Below are 21628 nucleotides of genomic sequence, written 5' to 3'. Positions count from 1 at the left end.
TCAGATCCTTTTGTGATATTTAAACAGAAACACTATTGTGGCATTTTAGTCTCTCTCCCTGGCTGTCAGGTAGTCATTCTGGGAAACGATACTACCTCTTCTGAATGTTGGGTCTCTAAACCAAAAGCTGTGTGTCTGTCCACTTGAAGTAAGGGGGCACTCAACCAGGAGACTGGCTCCTGGAGGAAAGAGTGCATGCAGAAGAATACTCCCCACAGGCTGGCTGGAGGGGACACCCTACCATGAGGAGCCTACAAAGAAAGCCAAGCAGAGAAAGGAGCCAGGGTTACTGAGTTTACATTTTGTACAAACACAGCATGAGGCACTTTACAGGCTTATCTTGGTGGTGGTGGTGGTTTAGTCATGTGTCTGATGCTTATGATCCCAAGGACTGTAGCCGCCAGGCTCCTCTGTCCATGGGATTTCCCAGGCAAGAATACTGGAGTGGGCTGTCGTTTCCTCCTCCAGGCTTATCTTATGCCTTGTGAAACCACATCAGGAAGTGGCAGCATAGCAGAGTGCCATCTGTATTCCCCCAGCATCCAGATTAGAAGCCTGGGCCACCTGCATGGGGACTTTGGAAACCTCTTGGGAAGGCACCCATGCTACAGGAAGAATAAAGGTCCTCAAGTTGATTCAGGGTGGCTCGGGCCACAGTTCATAAGTAGGTTCCTGCTCAGCCTAGTGGGTTGCTCATGTCTCCTCCCCAAGTCCAAGCCCCCCCGGCCTACAGTGTAAAAAACTGAACGTCTCCTTCCCTTCCACTTCTAGGAGACACAAGAGCTTAGGTGGCAGCGCCACTGATAGCCCTGCTGTGGGTAGGTGGTGGCTCTAGCCATGACAGCCGCGGCTCCTTCAGGGTCGTGAACAGTGGGTTCTGGTGCCCAAGTCCTCGGGGGTACTGGTCCCAGCTGCCACTCTGATCCCTGGTTCAGTGTAGCCCGACAGTGTGCCAGAGCTGGAAATAGTGTGTACAGGTAAATGTGAACAATTTACTGGGAAATGTAAAAGTTTAACAACTGGCATCATAAGGGGAGGGTGGGGGAGAGGGCCAGGCCTCATCTGTAGCGTCTGCCAATTTCCGTGGTGTAAATCCTCCCAGCATGCGCTGATTGAAAGCTACTACTGGGACATCACTGAACACAAAAATGGGAGGAGGTGCAAACTAGTGTGCTGTTACACAGTGTTTCCATCACAGGTGCAACTGACATCATCTCAAAAGCAGAGATCACAGCAAAATGTAATAAAATAATTAGGAGGTGATGAGTTTTTACTATATTTTTCCTTTGTTTTAATTTAATGAATTTAACTGTAAGCTTACATAACCAGTGTTAATAATAGCTGTGTTTAACAACCATTTAGCAAAATCCCTAAAAATGTAGTGATCGGTTCTCATAAGCCTATATGAGCCAGCTCGAGCACACTACTAGCTGGGGAGGAAGAAAAGGTGGGCATAACAAGGTGTCCAAGTGGTCAAGTTCACAGCACAGGAAGACACTCCTGGGGCATCCAGAGCTGTCTGAGCAGAATTTAACAGGAGTAGAGAAGATCATAGAGAGGGTGGGGCAAAGCATGGATGATACTATTCTGCGGCTATATTGACCCTGTATCTATTTCCCAGTTGTGAGTGGAGTGGTAATTGAAACCCAATCAGAGATGTCAGTATGAATGTTTTCTCCCCTGCAAATGCAACTATGCAAAATAACTGCACCACATGCAGAGCTCCCGGCAACAAGACTGCTCCTGGTTCCTAATCAAGAAGACTCTAAAACTTGTCCCATCTTTCCCCAGAAACACCTGGCTGTGTCCTGAACAATCACCTCTCCTCTTGGCTCACACCTCCCTCTGCCTGGATGAGGGCATGTTCCAGGATGCCGCCTCAAACACCTACAGTAACGACAGCATTCTGCCTAAGCCTCGGCAGCAGAGACAGCCCTGAGATCTAAACTTCGTTTGCCGGCGCACGGTTTAGAACAGAGCAGCCCAAGCCCAAGAAAAGAAAAGGTTATGAAACAGATCTGTGCAGTGACACAGCGTGAGCACAATTAATTGTTGTCAAAGCATTTTGCTGGCTGCATTCGTCTCTTATGTAGGAGAACAAAACTGTCATAACGGTGACAACTTTATTCAACACTGGTGCAATTACGAAGCCTAAAAATAGGAAGCAGAGGGGAGATTTGCTTGAGAGAGCCGAGCTCTGTTACCCATGCCTGGGACGGTTCCGCCCCCAGGATGGAGGGTGGAGAGGAAGGAAGCTTAGATTCATTGAATGTTGCCATGTGCTACTATGAGAAATGTTTTACCGTCTTATGTGACAATCCTCCCTTCAACTCTGTGAAGCGAGGGGGAGCGCAGCAGAGCTCTGAGGAGCAAGATCTGTTGAGCACCCAGTACAAGACAGGCTCTCTGTACACACTCTACATACATAATCACTTTACCGTAAGCTCTCTCAAAAGGAGGTATTATCCCCACTTTACAGATGGGAAAACTCAGAAAGATTAAGAAGCTCTTAGAAGATCCCATGCTCAAATGCTTTATATTACAAAGTCATTTATTTGGGCTTCCCTGAAGGCTCCGATGGTAAAGAATCTGCTTGAAATGCAAGCATCATGGGTTCGATCCCTGGGTCTGGAAGATCCCCTGGAAAAGGGAACAGATACCCACTCCAGTATTCTTGCCTCGGGAATTCCATGGACAGAAGAGCCTTGTGGGCTACAGTCCATAGGATTGCAAAGAGTTGGACACAACTGAGCAACTAACACACACCCAAAGTCATTTCAGGACTTCCTGGGTGGTCCAGCCGCTAAGACTCTGAGATCCCAATGCAGGAGGCCCAAGTTTGATCCCTGGTTAGGGAACTAGATTCTGCACAACACAACTAGGACTCAGCATAGCCAAATAAATAAAAATAAAGATTAAAATAAACAAACAACAGTCATTTATGGGGACTTGCTCACTGTGAAACCTGTGAGGTGAGCAGAGCCACACTTCAGGATAACACCTCCTCTCTTCTCCCTTCTTCATCCCCTTTTCTACTCTTTCTCTCATTCCCTTGCCCTCTCTTGCAGGAAGGCAAAAATGGTCAAGGCTACAAAGCCACACAGCAGTGGCAGATCCTTGACTAATACCCAGATCTGTCTGAACCCCCTAAGCATGTGTCCTCAGACTGTGCCAGACAAGCTGGAGAGAGGTTCCAGCTTGCCCAAGACACAGGCAGAGAAAGCAGAAGGAGAGGTAGGAAGAGAAGCTGGGTATTTCTGCCCCACATCTCTGAGAAGAAGGAACCCAGCCCAATTCTGGGGGCCAGGCACTGCTACAGCTTAGGAGCTGTGGCTCTGTCCACTCTGGCCAGAGTCTGACCAAGTGCAGCTGGATTGAAACTTTCAGCTGTTGTTTTTGGCACTAAAGATCCAATCTGATGTGACTTCTTGTTGGTAGTTTTGGCAGCTCTTGTGAGGTTCTCTTTTTAATGATGAGATTACCAGTCACAGTATCTTACATATCTTTTCAGGTGAATCCCATGATCGTTGGTGGAGCTCTTGCCGAGGTCCAGAACCACCTGAGGTGTCTATCTGCACTTCCTCATTTACTCCTTCTATTGTCTTCTGAGAATGCTTAATTGTTCCCATTTTACAGAAAAGCAGAGGAGCAAAAGGGATTGTCCACATCACTTGCCTAATAAATTGTATGATTATGGCTGCAATTCATTGGGCATCTACGATGCGTGGGCACTGAACCAGGCACTTTCTGTCCATTGTCTCTCACACAGCTCCCCTAAGATGGGAGGGATCATAGCAGTTTTGCAAAGGAGGAAACTGAGATTCAGAGAGATCATCCAGTCAGGTTAGGATTAGAATTTGGAGCCCAAGGGCAAAAACTTTTCCTTTGTTGCACAATTTGTAAACGCCTTGTTTTTCAACTTGGATTTTTGTGTTGATAAATTGGGTGCTTGAGAAAAAACTGGTCGAAGCTAGACTTGGGCTGGAGTCTACACTATGACTTCTTAGTAATTGCGACACTTGCTCGTTTGTTTAACCTCTATGAGCTTCAGTGTTTCAACTATACATTGGGGACAGGAAGAGCTCCTGCCACACGGCACTGTTGTAAGGATTCAGTGACACCTTGCAGGTCAAATGCTTTGCACAATGCCTGGCATAGGGCAAGTACTCGACAGCAGTTGTTATGATTGGCCGGAGAACATGGCATTGAAAAGAGGTATCAGGTCCCAGCCTGACCTCCACTTAGGACACTACAGACGAAAACATCAGAGCGGGTAGCTGCTGGGTAGAAGAACACCAGAATCTTCACTCCTTCCCATGTGACCAGGTTACTTCCCTCCCACTGGGGACCTTGGCCTGGGTGGGCACTGGGCAGAGAAAAGGATGGCGAGCAAGACCCACCTCTTACAAAGAATTGTGTTCACCATGTGCCAGGCACTCTTCTAGATTCTCTGCAACTGTGAACTCATTTAATCTTTATAATGTCAGTGCAGAGGGTGCCACTGTTCCCTTCATTAATGAAAGTGAAAAGTAAACTTAAATGACCCCCCCACCCCACCAACCAGGTCCCACTCTGACCCTTAGGGCACAGCCACACCAAGCCGACAGCTCTGCCTCCCTAAGGCAACGGGCATCAGGTCAGCATGGATGCCTTCCTGTGACGTCCGTGCCCCCTCCTCCTTGATGCTCAGACACATGCTTGGTGGGAAGAGCTCTCCATCACCCAAGGGCGACATTCACTTTGTGACTGATCCAGGGTGCTGCTTCTCCCGCTTCACTCTCCTTCCTCCTTTTGGTCATTTCTGTGGGATAAACGACCAGTGACAAAGATACCCAAGAAGGAAAAACTATGTGAGAAGGGGCAGGCCTGGGCTTCCATTCCAGCTGTAGCTATAGACACACCCCTTACTATTAAATAGCTCTGGGTCTCTGCAAGTCATTCATCTTCTGGACATTTTTCATCAATAAAGCAGAGATAATATCAACATCATGGTTTTCTCATAAGGATCAGACAGAAGCACATGAAATTTATAGAATAATGCCCAACGCCTCAATTACTAAGCTATTGCTGTTATCTGGCCATTTGTAGCCTTAAGCTCTGTCTGGCTGTTCACCCAGGAAAGACTCATTTGGCCTGAGCCTCCCTGTTTTCCTGACCTGTAAACTGGGGGTTGAGAACATGCAACCTGCCTCGTAGGATCACTGTGAGTTGGGAGAGGTCTTGCATAAAGCTCAGCACACAAAACGGCGCCATCAACTGTGTACTTTACTCTGATTCTTATCATAATTAACTTCTCCCAGGAATTGAAAATTGGCTCAAACTCCCAACAACCACTGGAATTACTTCCCAGTCACAACTCATGGGGGAGAAATATTTGGATGTTTCTCTTCCATAAACATAAGAACTGGCCAAGAGACATCTGAAACTTTTAAAAGCTTTTAGATAATCACCTTAGAGAAGAACTGCCTACAATATATCAAGTCTGAGGCTGGCCCATGAAAAAAAAGAAAATCAGGTGCTTCCTCTATAACTCTGTTTTAAAAATCTCCTTCTCTCAGAAAGTTAATGTTAATCATAACTTAATAGGATCCTAGCTACTTTCCCAGCTCTCAGGTGTGATGAAAAGAACATGGGGTTTAAGGTCAGACAACCTGGGGTCAAAGGCAGGTCTGGGACTGTTGTGTGACTATACGTAAGACAGTTACCCTCTCTGAACCTCAGTCCCCTCACTTAGAAAATGGGAAAAAGAATCATATCGACTTCATAGGAATGTGAGGAAAGTCAAATGAGATGTAAAAACAGTCTGTAAAATGCAAAACACTATGAAAATGTGAATTGCTATTATTTACTGTTAAGAGAAACGATATCATATTTATCGTTTGCTCAATCCCAGTAAACAGAGTCCCTCAGGAAGCCCTGTATCTCTGTGTCCTAGTCCTTCTTAAGTTGGAAGTTGCTATTTACATTTTAACAGTCTTTTCACATCTGTGTCTGCTATTATGTCATTTCAAATTGTTTTGGAAAGAGGCAAAGTATAAAAACAAACAACAGCTCCCGGACCATTTATCCTCTGCTCTCAGTTGTATTTGCAAGATGGTGGTAGGGTCAGATTTGCTGTCTGCAGCCTGGAACCCAGGATTTCTCTGGATGAAGAGAGAACCTGGTTTCTCTGGATGAAGGTAGCTGGTTATCTCAGGAATTGAATCAGAAATGATACTAACCAGCCCTAAAGGAAACTCTCCACCCCAACCACAGTTACTCAGCCAAGGGGAAGCCTGATCCCAAAAATATTGCCTTGAATCCTCTGGTTCCATATCTTCAACCTCAAAGCAGAAATCTGCATTTTGTTTTCTGTAGAATTTTTAGAAGCAACATGTCTTTTTGAAACTTTGCTTTCTCCACCTACCAGTTTACCATCTATAGAGAGATGAAGCCAGCCTGTAACAGGTTTAAAATGAGACAGCCAGGTAGGCGAGACACTCAAGCAATTGCAGCGCTTTAAACATAGCACACATGTTACACAAACACCATTCATAAACCTGAGTCACAGACTTCAGATGGAAGCTGGCACATGTATAAATAGCCTGTGTATGTCAAACACAAGAAAAGAAGGGAATTTGGGGAAATAAGGTCAAAATCATGGTGCCCATTTTAAACATAATAGGAATCTCAGCCTTGTCATTATTTACAACCCACGAGTACAACTCCTACCCAAGAAGGAGAGAACGTTGAATGGAAACTTCTAAATGAACTAATGTCCTCGTGTTGAACCAAAGAGCACGAATGATGCCGCATCATCAATGAAGCTATAATTATGTTGTCTCACTTCTCAGCAGCCGGATGCCCACAGCACAGAACTGCCACACCAGCTCTTTCTGTCCTCAGAACTGTTTGGGAAGCCTTAAAAGTTAGTAGTTTTGACTAGTGTTGATTAATTGACTCGCTTTCAATGACCCTGTGATGGTTTGGGATGACAACAAAACAGTACAGTTTGTGGTGGTGAAGAATTAACACTTTGAACATGTCATCAGTATTTTAAAAAATCATTTTTCCTACAATTTCCCCCTTCCCACTTTCCAGCCCCCACTTCTGATTTTGGCCATAATTCTTTACCAACATACCGCCCCAAACTCAGTTCCCAACATCACTGGGCTCTTACAAAGCAGAGCAGAAAAACAGACACCCTTGCAGACTCAAGGCTGGTTACAGCCCAAGGCAAGTTTGCACGCCTTCCAGGCCCCTCCCATTGAAGCGAAGGGCGTGGCCAGGACTTAGAAGAAACTCAAGAGCCTCAGGTAAGTCCATGACATCCATCTTCAATCGGTCCCACAGACGCAGCCTTGATTCTGGGTCACCCAGTTCCTCAGAGGGCACCCTCCAGCCTTCCAGCCATCACACCCACAGACCAGGAACGCAGCATGAACTTCAGGGAGACTTTCAATAAAGGGGATTCAGGAAGCAGCAATTCTCATTCAGAAGAGGTTTCGTGTTTCATCACCCCACGTGCCCCTGCTGCCCAGAAGGGATCTACAGGCCAAGTGTGGGGTGCGAATGCGGAAGGCTGGTACACAGGGCGAAATACATGTGACAGCGGGCTGGCTCGGCCGCTGGCTGCTGCCTGCTTCCGGCTCTCAATTCCGAGTATCTGCCCATCTCTGTCTGTCACATCCCCACACTGGTCCCTGCTCCCGTCACCAGCAGGATGGACTGCACAGCCTCGGGCCTCTCCCATCTCAGTCTCTGTGGATGTGCGTGGTCTTCGAGTTAAGAGCTCACTAAAGTGTAGATCATGCTGGATGCAAAAAGAAGAGGGAAAAAAGACGGCATTAGTGGGAGCCCACAAAGGACTTAGACGGCCCTTAAAAGAGGTACCTTCCAGAAGCCAGACCCCTGGCTTCTTTCTCATTCCTGTCACTAGAGCAACTTATCTGCTCCCCAAACTCTTTCCTCTTCTACTTCCCACCTCGTGTAACCATTGTTACAAGGCCACACTGTGCCCCTTGGATGAGAGATATGACTGCTCTGAGCGTCTCTCATTATTCTCAACAGGATAATGATTATGGCTGCTATTCCTCTTTTCTGCAATTTCAGGGCAGGTCCCCAGAGGTCCGGGGTGCCGTGGATTCTTTATGCCACCAGCTGCCACATGCATATGTGATGGCCGTGTCCAGGGGCTCCCAGATTATGCTGGTTAATATGTCAGTGCTGGGGAGAAGCTCACCATCATGACTGTAGGCCCGTGTGTGTGAACACAGGCCCTCTGGGCTCACAAACTAAATGAGTTCTTAGCTGGTTAATTCCCTGGCCCTCTTGTTTTTAACAAAGTCCCGGCATTAAACATGCATTAAGAGAATGTGTCCTACGGTGGTGTTTCAACACCACCGAGGAGGGGGTCACACACCCCCTCCCTTAGTGCTCTTAGGGCTGCAAGCTAATTCTGCAACAAGGAAGAGGGTTCTATACCAAAATACACACTCTATCTGGCAGAAAGAAAAACAACTCTTTTACAATATAGAGAGAAGAAAAGAAAATCTAAGAAACAAAACCAAAGACAATGAAACTGAAGACTTTTGCTTCTAACCTTCTCCAGATGCAAAGCCCCAACGAAGCCCTCCTGAGTAGCTCAAGTTCTGCCTTTGAGAACCTGGTACACCTCATGCTCACAGAGCCTCACTGCTCAGGCCTGGAGCGAGAAAGGTCTTAGTTGACACAGGGAAATACGGGGGTCAGCGGAAAAGTGGATCTCTCAAGGTCACACAGCCAGGCGAGGAGCCACGTCCCAACACTAAAGCCAGTGCTCCTTCCATTTTAACACTGAGCTTCACAGTATTTGTTTACTCACTTTCCTTCCCATGCTCATTCAATATTTACTGAGTGGCTCCTGAGTGCCAGTCCCTATTCTCAGTGTTGGGAAACAATGATGGAGTATGCAGCCCCATCCACTGCCCTGAGGGAGGGTGCACTTAAGCTGTAGCAACAATAAGGATTGAGCGAGCACCTACTATGTGCCTGGCACAACCAGGGCACTGCAGCTACAGAGATGAATGAAACAGATGAAGTCTCTGCCATCAAGTACATCATAAATAACATAACCAGAGTGAGAGAAACGAACAGGAGAGGAGGCAGGCACGACCCAGAGTAACTGGGTAGGAGGGTGGTGCTACTTAGCCATTAGTATCATTCTGGTTTACACCCTTAATTTGAAAAGGCCTTTATGCTCAACAGGCAGAATCCACACTGGACTAACCAGTTTCTATTGGTTTTGATTTTAATATTAGCATTAGTATTAAGTAGCCCCTATCCTGGGGTTTCCTGGGTGGCGCTAGTGGTAAGGAATCTACCTGCCAATGCAGGAGATGAAAGGGACTCTGGTTTGACCCCTGGGTTAGGAAGACCTCCTGGAGAAGGACATGGCAACCCACTCCAGTATTCTTGCCTGGAGAATCCCACGGACAGAGGAGCCTGCCGGGCTACGGTTCATAGGCTCGCAAAGAATCAGACACTACGGAAGTGACTTAGCACACATGCACAACCCCCATCCCACGGAACCTGCAAAGGTCTCCTGGTCCACAAGGCAACCTGAGGAGGGGGTGGCACTGGATGGGGTGGTTCACGTGACATAGTGGGCAGAGTCCAAGCTCCGGGGTCAACTGCTAACTGTCAGTTAGGACCTTCGACACATTTCTTAATCTCCATGATCTCGTTAGGAACCCATCAGGAACCTCAAACTGTAAAATCCAAACCCCTCCTTTACAAGGCTCCCAGTGGCTATCACTTGGGTCCATCACTGTGTTTGGCTCAGAAGCAGCTCTCCGTGCACGTGGGTCCGCTTCTGTCCTTGTGAGAGTGGCCTGGGCTGACAGTCCTGTGCTCACTACTAGGATCTAAGGGGCTGGGAGCCCCTGAGGTACAAGAAACAGGGTCTGTGAGGAGCTCTGAAGAGCACCAAGAAGTCAGGTTCAACAAGGAAGGCAGAACCCTGATTGCCACCCAGGGTCACAGCCAGGCGGGAGAAGCAGCTGTTTCCCCTTTTGTTTTGGAAACAAAGTCATTAACGAAGGAAACATAAAGGCAGAGTCAAACTGAACTAAAGGACAGACAGTCAAACAGAATGTCTGGAACATGGTCAGTTACAGGATGATCACAGCCATTTAACAGGCAGGAGCCCCAGTACTGCCCCCATAGCTCACAGACAGCAAAGTCATGAGGACTCCTATGCCTTCTTCCCTCCAGTACCTTGGGTTCCAGCAGTTACTGCAACAAAACTGAAATGAGGGAGCTTGATCTGCCATCCAGACTAAAGAGGACCCCCAGTGAACAGGGCAGGATTGGGGGAAAGTTCTTTCCTTGTTCTGCTGGCTTTGAAGAGGGAACACTGCCTCTGGGGACAGGCCCCTCGCCTGACTCAGCAGCAGGGACTGCCCACAGCCCCACAAAGAAGCTGAGCACACTCCACTAGGAAACCTAACCTCCCCGTTAGCCCAAGGTGAGCGAATCGCTAAGCCCATGAAACCTTTAGTCACCTTCTGTAGGCTTCCCAAGATAAGAAGCAGTCTGAGCCAGCTTTCATTGAGAGACTTGGGCCAATCTTCTGGGCACCTTAGAAAGCTCCAGAGAGGCTTCAGAGACCCTAAGGCTCCTTGCAAATTGAAATAGGCAATGTACCAGGACATTCCATCCAGGAAGAGGACGGAAGGGTCACCCTGAGCCTGAACCAAACCCTGACTCCAACAAGAATGTGGTAGAATATTCTGATTCACCTCCAGGGCTGAGTTATTCCAGAAGAAGTTATAGATGCAGCGCCTCTGAGTCTTCTGGACCCTGGGGATGCAGAGAGGAGAGGAGGTGGGCCAAGCAGCATCTCCAGGACGATGCGTAGCCCTGCAATTCTGAATCAGCAGATCTGAGACCAAGAACCTGCTCTGTTAAAGAGCATACCCTCCTCACCCCCTGATTCTAAGGCAGAAGATCCAAAGACCACATTTCAATAAAGACTTTTCTAAAGGTTTCCCTAAAGGAAATCAACCCTGACTATTCACTGGAATGACTGATGCTGAAGCTCCAATGCTTTGGCCACCTGATGGGAAGAGCCAATTCATTGATAAAGACCCTAATGCTAGGAAAGATTGAGGGAAGGAGGAGAAAAGGGTGACAAAGGATGAGATGGTTGGATGGTATCACTGACTCAATGGACATGAGTATGAGCAAACTCTGGGAGATGGTGAAGGACAGGGAAGCCTGGCGTGCTGCAGCCCATGGGGTCACAAAGCGTCGAACACAAATGAGCAACTAAACAACAAGAAAGATTTTCTAAGAGCCACCAGTTAAGAGCTCAGTCTTTGGGACTGAACTTGAGAGGGACTTCCAGCTTTGTCACTACGAGCTATGACCATGGGAACATGATCTAATGTCTCAGACTCAGTTTCCTCATTGTCAACATGAGGGCAATAATAACATTTAGCTCATACACTAGGCAATATACATCAAGCTCTTTAGCTCAAAGCATGGCTTGACTTTTTTTAAATTTTTAATTGGAGGATAATTGCTTTACAATGTTGTGTTAGTTTCTGCCATACATGAACATGAATGAATCAGTCATAGGTACACACATGTCCCCTCCCTTTTGAACTCCCCTCCTACCCCATTCCACCCCTTGAGGTTGTCAGAGAGCACTGGGTTTGAGCTCCATGTGTCATAGAGCAAATCCCCACTGGCTATCTATTTTATATATGGTAATATACATGTTTCAATTTTACTTTTTCAATTTTACTCTTTCAATTCGTCTCTCCCTTTCCTTCCCCCATTGTGTCCACAAGTCTATTCTATGTCTGTATCCCCACTGCTGCCCTGCAAATGTGTACCATCTTTCTAAATTCCACATATATGCATTAATATACAATATTTGTTTTTCTCTTTCTGACCTACTTCACACGGTATAATAGGTTCCAGGTTTGTTCACCTCATCAGAACTGACTCAAATGCATTCCTTTTCATGGCTGAGTAATATTCCATTGTATATATGTACCACAACTTCCTTATCCACTCATCTGTTGATGGACATCTAGGTTGCTTCCATGTCCTAGCTACTGTAAATAGTGGCGCAATGAACATTGGGGTACATGTGCCTCTTTCAGTTATGGTTTCCTCAGGGTATCCATGTGCAATAGTGGGATTGTTGGGTCATATGATAGTTTTATTGCTAGTGTTTTAAGGAATCTCCATGCTGTTCTCCATAGTGGTTATATCAATTTACATTCCCACAAACAATGCAAGAGGGTTCCCTTTTCTCCACACCTTCTCCAGCATTTATTGTTTGTAGATTTTTGACGATGGCCATTCTGACCAGTGTGAGGTGACACCTCATCATAGTTTTGATTTGCATTTCTCTAATAATGAGCGATGCTGAGCGTCTTTTCATGTGTTTATTAGCAATCTGTATGTCTTCTTTGGAGAAATGTCTGTTTGGGTCTTCTGCCCACTTTTTGATTGGGTTGTTTAAATACCGGGTAAATGCAGCTGCTTCCCGCCTGCCCCAGCCTAACCCAAACTCCAAGGCAGGCCCTTCTTCCTCACCTGGCTACTGTCCACCAGACCACTTTGAGGATAGCACTGGGTACTTGGAGATATTATGGCCTGGTGCAGATAAGGACAGGAGAGCAAAGTGACAGGTGAGACACCTCAGGGATGAGCCCAAAAAAGAACAGGAAGGAGGAGGAGACATTTTCAGAAAAGGCACTTCCTGGGGTATCAAACCACAAGACAGTCTGTTTATAGCTATCCACTTCATTAGGATGTTCTACTCAGAAGTGAAGTGAAAAGAGGGGAGACTCTTGAAACAGAACTACGAAGTCAGCATGTTTTATTTAATTAGAGTGGTGTTACATAATATTGGGAAAATTGTGAGTATAGGCATTTAAGGACCCAAAACGCCCATTTGTGAAGCGTGACTGCCTCAGGCGGTCTCTGTTATGGTCCCCAAGAATGCTTTCACATGAAACTAGGGGGCAAGGGGCAATAAGGCTATGCATCCGCGGCCACTGGTGACCTGACTGTCTGAGCTGTGGAGCTGCTGGGGGCAGGGAGCCCTACGGAGGAGTAACCAAGTGTGCTTTACCAACAACCTCCTAAGAGGGGCTGGCAGAATGTGTTCTCACCGTGTAGCTCAACAGCTGCACCAGTCAGCTGGCAAGGCAGGGCCTTGTACCCCTCCATCTCCTTCACACAGAAACCGTTAGCTGGCTCCAACCACCCCCGACAGGCCAGGACTCCAGTGCACAAAGGCCTGACATCCCCTCCACTTGCTACAGGAGTCAAATCCACCAAGAGGAGCAGAAACTCACCAGTAAAGGTAGTAGAAGAAGGAGAGGAGATAGAAGGCCAGCTTACACCACGCCTCCTTCTGACAGTAACTCAAGGTGTCTGCGTTCATGACCACCGGTGGGTCATAGGCGAGCTCAGAGCTGTCTGCTGGACAGTGGAAATACCTGCAGGGAGAGCAGACACGCCGTCATCGGCTCTGAGACCTGGGAGGGACATGGGAAGTCATCCGGGCTGAGTCCTCCTAATGCCTGGCTTCCCTCTGAGGAATCACTGCCAGGCAGTCATCTGCATTCTGCCAGAATCACTGCCCAAAATACAGCCCAGGAATCACTGAAGAGTGGCTCAACCACTATCCTCCAGCAGGTAACACCCGAATAGGCAGATCCACCAGCGCCACACTCGCCCCACACACAGGTGCTCTGACAGAGGAAACTGTGTCACTTGGGAGGTACCAGGAAGAGCCTCCTTTCTCCAGGGATGTGGGTGGGTGAGGGGTGGTCTGCCATGCTGTGGGCAGGTGGGGGGGGGGGTGGTCTGCTATGTGTACAGATCTGGGCATCACTCGGGGCACAGGTGTGTGTGGACGTCAGTTGCATCTCTGCCTCCCAGTGTTGCTGTACCACAATTCTACCATAAATATTCATTACTTCGGATTAAACATTAATTTGTTTTGGATTATCCTCTTCCCAGACCCTCTTTTAAAATCCCGAATACTCTGGGAGGGACATCACATTCCCACTTGAGTGTGGATGAGTTTACAGGTAATTTTCTCCTTGAGAGAAGGACCCAGAACAATAAAAAGAACCTTGGCCATTGCAGGGAGAGCGCTGCTCCAGAGGGAAACTGGGTGAGCCCAGAGAGCTCTGGGAGGAGGGGGCAAATGCAGACTTGTCATCTTCAAAACATCGCCTTGGCTCAGCGTGAACCAGCCGTGCTCACAGGAGGGGAGAGACTCCGGCTGTGCTGGGTGAGACCTTGGGAAGTGGTCAGGCAGGAGGTGAGTCCTGCCCCTGAGGCTGTCCATCTGTCTGGCCCTAACAAAGACACTGCCCCAGGGTCTCAGCCAGCACCTCATTCAAAGCCAGAGGACAAAGTGCAGCTGAAATCGCTCTGCAGCTGCTTTTTTGTCAGTCTGGTGAGGGAACCAGGAAGCCGGGTGCAAATTAATGGCTCCTGTGAGGCTCTGGGTCCCGCCGTGGTCCTCGAGGGAAATGGAGGACCAGGCGAGGGGTCTGACGGGCTTAATCACAGCGGCTTTGAAGAGCATCCCTGTCACGCAGCAACTCCCGGAGCTGATATTTCAGTTCCCTCTTCATCCCCTTCAGAGGACTACGCTGACATTATCTGTCATCCACGCTGTGCCGAGAGGAAATCACAAGCCAGATTGAATGACATCTGCCAGCTCACAGCCCTCCAGGCCACTCACTGCTCCTCTTCCTGGGAGCAGATTTCAAAACCTATTTGCTTTTGCTGTGGCCTTGTTCCCAGGTGACATCATTAAGTGGAGGCAAGGGTGGCTGAGTGGCTGAGTGGCTCAGGGACTGAGCTTCTTCGGGTCAGCCATTAACCTCTCTGAACCCCAACTTCCACATCTGTAAAATGGGGCTGAAACTGCCTACTCCAAAGGGCTGTTGTGACAACTGTGTGAAGGGATGGGTCCAAATAATCTCAAAGAACAGGTGCTGAACAAAAGTACTGCCATTCTACTTGCAATTACGCAAACTGAGAGCTAAGGCAGAGGCGGCTTTAACTGCCCCAGGAAACATCGCTGGGCTGGGCCTTCGGAAAGGAGAGGTGGGCAGAAAGAGGGGGGGTTCAAGGACTCTGATTTGTAAAGGACACTTCCCCTCCTCAATCTTTTTTCTTTCATTTTCTGGGTGCTTACAAACTGCCAGAACTAGGCTAGATCTGTCGGGGATTCAAAAACATAAGGCTAACTTCCTGCTGGCAAGAAGACTGCAGTCACTCCCTTAAACACGGAAACGTTGCAAGTGTAACGGCACGGTTGGCTCTCCCCCACTTCCTTTTGCAGGGGTGGTAGTCCTAAGAATCAGTGCACTAACCAAACTTCGGTAAATAAACCACATTTTTGATAACCCGGATTAACAACGCACTGTTTGAAGAACTTTGGGACAAATGACTTTTAGAGGGAGAAGAGCCAGCCCTCGGATGACAAGGACATGACCTGTGTTCCCTACAGAAATGGCCCTGCCATGTCCCAGCTGAGTGATGCTGGGTTGTGACTTAACCTTGGTAAGTCTTCGTGACCTGTGTGTACAACCCACCCTTTTGTTGTAGATATTGGAGGAGGCAGACACGGAAAGTCTCTGGGTGGGTACGCAATCCATTTCAACACCATAATGTTTCTATTTGACTTCTCTTTAAATTCAGATTTTAGCAGGTTACCTTTATATAAAAGGACTTTTGTATGTAACTGAATCATCTTCATCCCTCCCTAAACCTGCATCCTGCATCTTGGTCACCTCCTAGCCACCCCGGCTTGACACGCCCCCTCTTTCTCACCTCCTGTTTCCAAACATTGGCCAAATTATGTCCAGTTTACCTCTCCAGACCTCTCCCCCTCTTCTCTCTCCATCCCAACTTCCACTACCTGGGACAAGCCTTCATTATTCTTTCCACCTGGAACTTCATCAGTACCTCCTAATTAGATTTCGTCCTTAAAATTTCACCCTCCTACCCAGCCTTCCCACTGCTGCAGGGTCACCATCCTAAAATTTGGATCTGGCAATGTCATTTTCCTCCTGGAAAGCTTCTGAGAGCGATCCAGTCCCTACAGAAGAAACGAATTCCAACTTCCTATCAAGTCATTTCAGACCCTCCACACCTGATCGCCAGCTGTCAACCCCGTCTCTGCTCCCTTTCATCTCAGAACCCCACGGCCAACCACTCTGAACAACCGCTGTTCCCCAGAACGCCAGGAGCTCTCTTACCTCTGAGTCTTTGCACAGGTTAGTTCCTTAACTTCGAATGTGCTTTTCCAGGTTCCCCAGTGCTACCCCTCCATTTCTCTACATTCTACCCATGCTCCTCATACACCTGGTAAGAATATATTTCCCTCGACCACTAGGGTACATATTCCTTGAAGGTAACGTTATATTTTACATTCATCTTGGAATCCCCCACAATGTCTGGCCTGTGGTATGTGTTCCATATGTTTGCTAAATGAAGGAGTGAATGTTCTGACGTGACTAAATACAGGCTACGCTGTATGGTATAATGACAATGATTAAATGTTTGTGGGGGACCAAAAGTGTGGCTAATTTATCTGTACAGTTGCGTCTTTTACTACACTGGTATATGCTTCCCCCACCCCCAACCCACCTCTATACCCATATGGTGATTTTCTTTTACAAAAAGCCCAAATCACATGATCTGATGCATGGTCTTAGCAGGGAATAGAACATTTAAAATCAGAACTGTCCCAGAAAACATAGCCCATCTGGTAGGTGGGTTATTTTTATTAAGATATAATTCATATGCCAAAAAATTCACCTTTTAAAAGTATACAATTCCAAAAAACAGTATACAATTCAGTGGTTTTTAATATATTCACAGCATTGTACAACATCACCAGTATCTAATTTCAGAACATTTTCATCAATTTCAAAAGAAAACAGTGTACCCATCAGCAGTCACTCCTCACTCCCTCTCCCTTCCAGCCCCTGGCAATCCCCACTCTACTTTCCATCACTATAGATCTGCCTATTTCAGACATTTCTTATAAATGGCTTTTTGTGACTGTCTTCTTTCCTTGTGGCTCAGCTGGTAAAGAATCCACCTGCAATATGAAAGACCTGGGTTCGATCCTTGGGTTGGGAAGATCCTTTGGAGAAGGGAAATGCTACCCACTCAAGTATTTTGGCCTTTAGAATTCCATGGACTGTATAGTCCATGGGGTCGCAGAGTCAGACATGAGAGAGAGACTTTCACCTCACTTCTTTCACTTGTAATTTTTTCAGGCTTTGTCCATGGTGTCACATGTATCAGTACTTATTGCTTTTTATTGCCCAATACTACTCCACTGTAAGGCTATATCACCTTTTGTTTGTCCATTCATCTTTTGATGGACATCTGAGCTGTGTCTTTGTTGTTGTTGTTTAGTCGCTAAGTTGTGTCTGACTCTTTGCGACCCCATGGACTGTAGCCAGCCAGACTCCTCTGTCCATGGGGTTTTCCAGGCAAGAAAACTGGAGTGGGTTGCCATTGCCTTCTCCAGGGGATCTTCTTGACCCAGGGATCAAACCCACATCTCTTATGTCTCCCGCAGTGGCAGGTGGATTATAGGTCACTGAGCCACCTGGGAAGCCTCGGTTTTGTCTCCTTTGTGGCTACTGTGAATAATGCTATAGTATAGCTGCCTTTAACACTGATCTGTGAGGGTAGAAGCTGTGGTTAGTGGAATCTATAGGACGGACCTTCCCTTACTGGACTTACTGGACTGCTGTCTGAGAGCAGCTTGCAGAGAAGGCTTTGGGGGCAGGGTCACCCCGGAAGGGGTGAGAGGAAGGCACTCGCTGGCTGGTCCATGTGGGGGATGTCATCTCTGGAGGGCAGGCCGCCCGAGCAGGAAAGGGAAGGATGGAACAGTCCCAAGCAGACTTACCTCCAGAAGTGATAGAAAAGTAGAGGGACATTCAGCCCCAGGGTGAGCCACTCCTGAGCACACAGGAACATGACGCAGAAGAGGCTGTGGATGGAGTATTCTGGCAGCACCAGCTGAAGGGGAAGCAGAGACACAGGCCTGAGTGACAGGGGGGAGAAGTCACTCCGGCCTCTACAGCAGCTGACGTCTGCCTGGACACTGCCTCCAACGTGCTGATGACACACAGCCCCGGCTCCTACACGGTATCACAGAGTCATTGCCCCCAGCCACTTCTGGTAATTTCTCCTCTTTATGTGACCAGAGCCATGCCTTATACCCAGCCCTAAATGGACAGAGGCCCTCAGCACCCTACATACCAGAACAGGGCACTTGCTCCAGGGGGTCACCCGTGGATGACCCCTGGGAGAAGCAGAAGAGGCCATCCGGCCCCTGTGATGTCTGACCCAGGGCAGGACCCGCTGGAAGAAACACTGATAGGGTTTTCAGTGATTCAACAACTGCCCTGCTCCTTTTTTCCTAGCCCCTAGTCATTCACATATAGAGACTCACAAACCTAAAGCAAATATTAAAATGTGGGCACATGTGCTAAGTCACTTAAGTTGTATCCAACTATTTAGTTCAAATAAAGGAGAGTTGGGGAAATGGCATTTTGCTTGATGGTGGATGGATCAAGAGGAACCTGAGAGGAACAACATTTAATGATGATAAAAGGGAAACTTTAACCTCCGGAGGGAAAAGAGCCCGGCCCAGATCAAGAAGGATCAGATGGTAGAAGGTGACCAGCAGGAAGACTAAACCTCCTGACCCCAATCCACCCACACTGGTGTAAATGGTAAAAAGAGCTCAACAACTGTGACCCACTCCCTCCTAAGGGTGGTTACATCTTAACAGAAAGTAAAGTTGAAACAGAAATCAAAGTGACTATAAAAGAGAAATCTGGCACCCAGGCAAGTAGCAAGGAAACCCTAAAATAGAGATACAAATGTACCATCTTTCTCATTCATAGAGGAATAAATATTTAATGAATGAGTATTTAATGAATGTATACATCTATGTTGGGGTGGCGGGTGGTTAGTCTCTGTGCATTGCTTAGACCATGATGAATGCTTTGGTCCAGCTAGCATATTCTAACCATCCTTCAAGACCTGTCTCAAACACAACTTTCTAGTGGAAGCTCTACCCATCCCACTGCACCCCCCCAACCCTAAATGTCTCAGCCCCACAGGATGCTTTCTGACCCTCACCCAGGGGGATTCTCCATGGAGTCATGACCTTCCTCCCACCTCTCAACACACCTAGATCTCTTCCAGGATCTACTCCACAAGTCTATAAACTGTCCTAGCCAAACTCGATTTTCTATTCTTTTCTCATCTCCATGTGCAAAGTGCTTTTTTGCACTTAGTAGAGACTTACCAAGTATTTGAAAAAATCAACTGAACTGACCATGTGCATGTGGTTGGAGCATGGCTGGCTGGCATCAGGGATGTAGCCTGTGGCCACAAACCAAAATTTCTCTGGATGGGAATCAAACTGCCTCTAACTGTCCCATCTCAGGGAAAGAACACGACCTCGGTCTCTTTCCTCTCTCACTTTAGTCAGATTAGCCAACTGCCCCAGATGACAGATACAGTGAGGGACATGCATTTGAAATAAATACATGCAGAGGCACACGTGTAAGTAATACATTTTGTAAGTGGCATCTTTTTTCTTCTCAAGTCCAGAGAAGAATGAACTGCATTGACCCACATCTTACAATTCTCAGGCAGTAATTCTAGAATCAACATACAAGAGCCCGCAGTGACCTCAGTGGGGGCTGGGCACAGCCAGACCCTGTGAGCCTGGGCCACCTGGTAGGAGGGGGTATGTCCCATCATTTCTCCTCCCAGGACCTTACAGCCATCTTTACCAACCCCATCTGTGTTCAGCCAAGGCACCTCCTTACCTCCTGCTGCTTAAAGAGAAAATCCCCCTCCTCCCTCCTCTAGTTCTCAGCCTGCCAGCTCCAGGAGGCACTGTCTGTGACCTCTACTACTTACATCTCTTCATTTTTTAATCATCAGTTTCAGACACTTATGCTGAGGTAATTAACATGTTAAGAGACAGCCACCATGGGCCTGGATCATCCCCGTCTGCAGCTCAGTGACAAATCTCCGACTGATTACAGGTCCCCCTATTCATCACCATCACTGCTTCTCTCTTCGGAGCTTGATTTATAGTGGAAGCTGCAACCTTCTGAGCAGGGAGGATTCGTCACTGTCACCACACCGAGGAAAACTATTTAATGGAGGCCACCTGGGTCCACAGGGGATAAAAACTGAGAATCTGTGCTGCTCTTGGGGTGGCTTCTCCCGGCTGCCTCTGCCTAACGCTGAGCAGCACCCTTGCAGGAGGGACAGCAAGGGTGCCCTTTACGTCCACGCATTGTTTCTCTCCCGCTTCCCTAGGGGGCCCCGGTCCTGTGGCGGGACTGTTCCTCCTGGACCTAGTGAACCTCAGCCAGGCCACATGCTCCGGGCCTGCAGAGTGGGCGTTACTGCTGACCCCCTGCCCCCCGCTGGCTCCCCTCATCCCTCATCCACTCCCCGCCCCACACACACTTCCTGCATCTGCCCTTGGGATGTCACCGAAGGGCTGTGAACAGAAACGGCCGGAGGATTTACCAGCCAAGACAAAGCGCTCCGGGGTCTCTTTCTCTCCCCTACGACACAGCAAAACACACTTAGGGTGGAGGGTCCTCCATCATCCTGAAGCCGTAAGTGAGGAAAGAGGTGCTGGGGCAGCCAGGGATGGACACCCAGCCTGAACAAGAAAGAAATGCGGTTTGGGGGGCTGGGTTTGGTTTGCGTTTTTGTTGTTGTTGGGTGTTTTGTTTCATTTTTTATGGTTGCTTGGTTTGTTTGTTTGGCCAAGCCATGCAGCATGCAGGATCTTAGTTCCCTGATCAGGATTCCAATCCACCCGCCCGTGGAAGCATGGAGTCTTAACCACTGCACTGCATTCTATGCTACTGAGATGTGGGAGCTGTTTCTTACCAGAGCATCATTTAACCCATCTTGTCTGGTACAGGATGAGTAATCAGTGGGAAGAGCAAAGTGGTGACTCCCCCTGATGAGCAGCCCGCCCTTCCTTTCACCAGCATTGTGTACACTGAGGCAGGGGCTGAATGATCACCAAGTGGGCATAATGCTTATTTTCCGTGTGGGCTGTTTGGACTAGCTGTCCCATCCCAACACTGCTTATCTCACTCTTCTACAAAGACTGCCCCTGAATCTCCCTGGCCAACTACAGGAACACTGAGGGGAGCACTCACTGTCCCCCCCCCCCCACCATCCTGAGTCATCCCCTTCAATGGAAAGTACTGTTTCCTTCATAAGACAAGCTGCTGAATGCTGCCAATCTCATTCTTTCATACAACAAACAAAGGAACTGCTTCACACAGGCCCCGGTCTATTGAATTCCTGTGTCTCATTACGCCTTGCTTTACAGGGTCATAAATACTAAATAAGTGGTCTCGATATAGGTATTGTGAGATTGCTGAAAAGACTGCAATTCACTCCAACCAGGGGCGCTCACGGAAGGTTTCGTCATCAAGGCAGAATCCAGGAAACTTGAAAGGATGAGTAAAACCTAACCACACGAGGAAGCCAGAAGTCAGCTCTCCAGGAACAGGAAACGGTGGGACAA

The 21628-nt window shown here is 47.8% G+C and overlaps 1 protein-coding gene across 1 annotated transcript in view; it reads right to left on the bottom strand.

Annotated features, from left to right (window-relative positions):
* Window positions 1–7105: 7105 nt before the first annotated feature.
* CNIH3 (cornichon family AMPA receptor auxiliary protein 3) overlaps window positions 7106–21628 on the bottom strand; it is a gene marked incomplete at its 5' end in the record, with an annotated part of 266502 nt that continues 251979 nt past the window's right edge. The window contains 3 exons of the mRNA XM_061159765.1: window positions 7106–7792; window positions 13341–13484; window positions 17945–18057. Coding sequence (XP_061015748.1) covers window positions 7765–7792; window positions 13341–13484; window positions 17945–18057 — 285 coding nt within the window. The remainder of the gene's footprint in view (window positions 7793–13340; window positions 13485–17944; window positions 18058–21628) is intronic.

The sequence above is a fragment of the Dama dama genome, chromosome 14 (assembly GCF_033118175.1).
Source record: "Dama dama isolate Ldn47 chromosome 14, ASM3311817v1, whole genome shotgun sequence".
NCBI lineage: Eukaryota > Metazoa > Chordata > Mammalia > Artiodactyla > Cervidae > Dama > Dama dama.
Note: the sequence above shows the minus strand (reverse complement) of the source record. Positions and strands in the feature narration are given on the sequence as shown.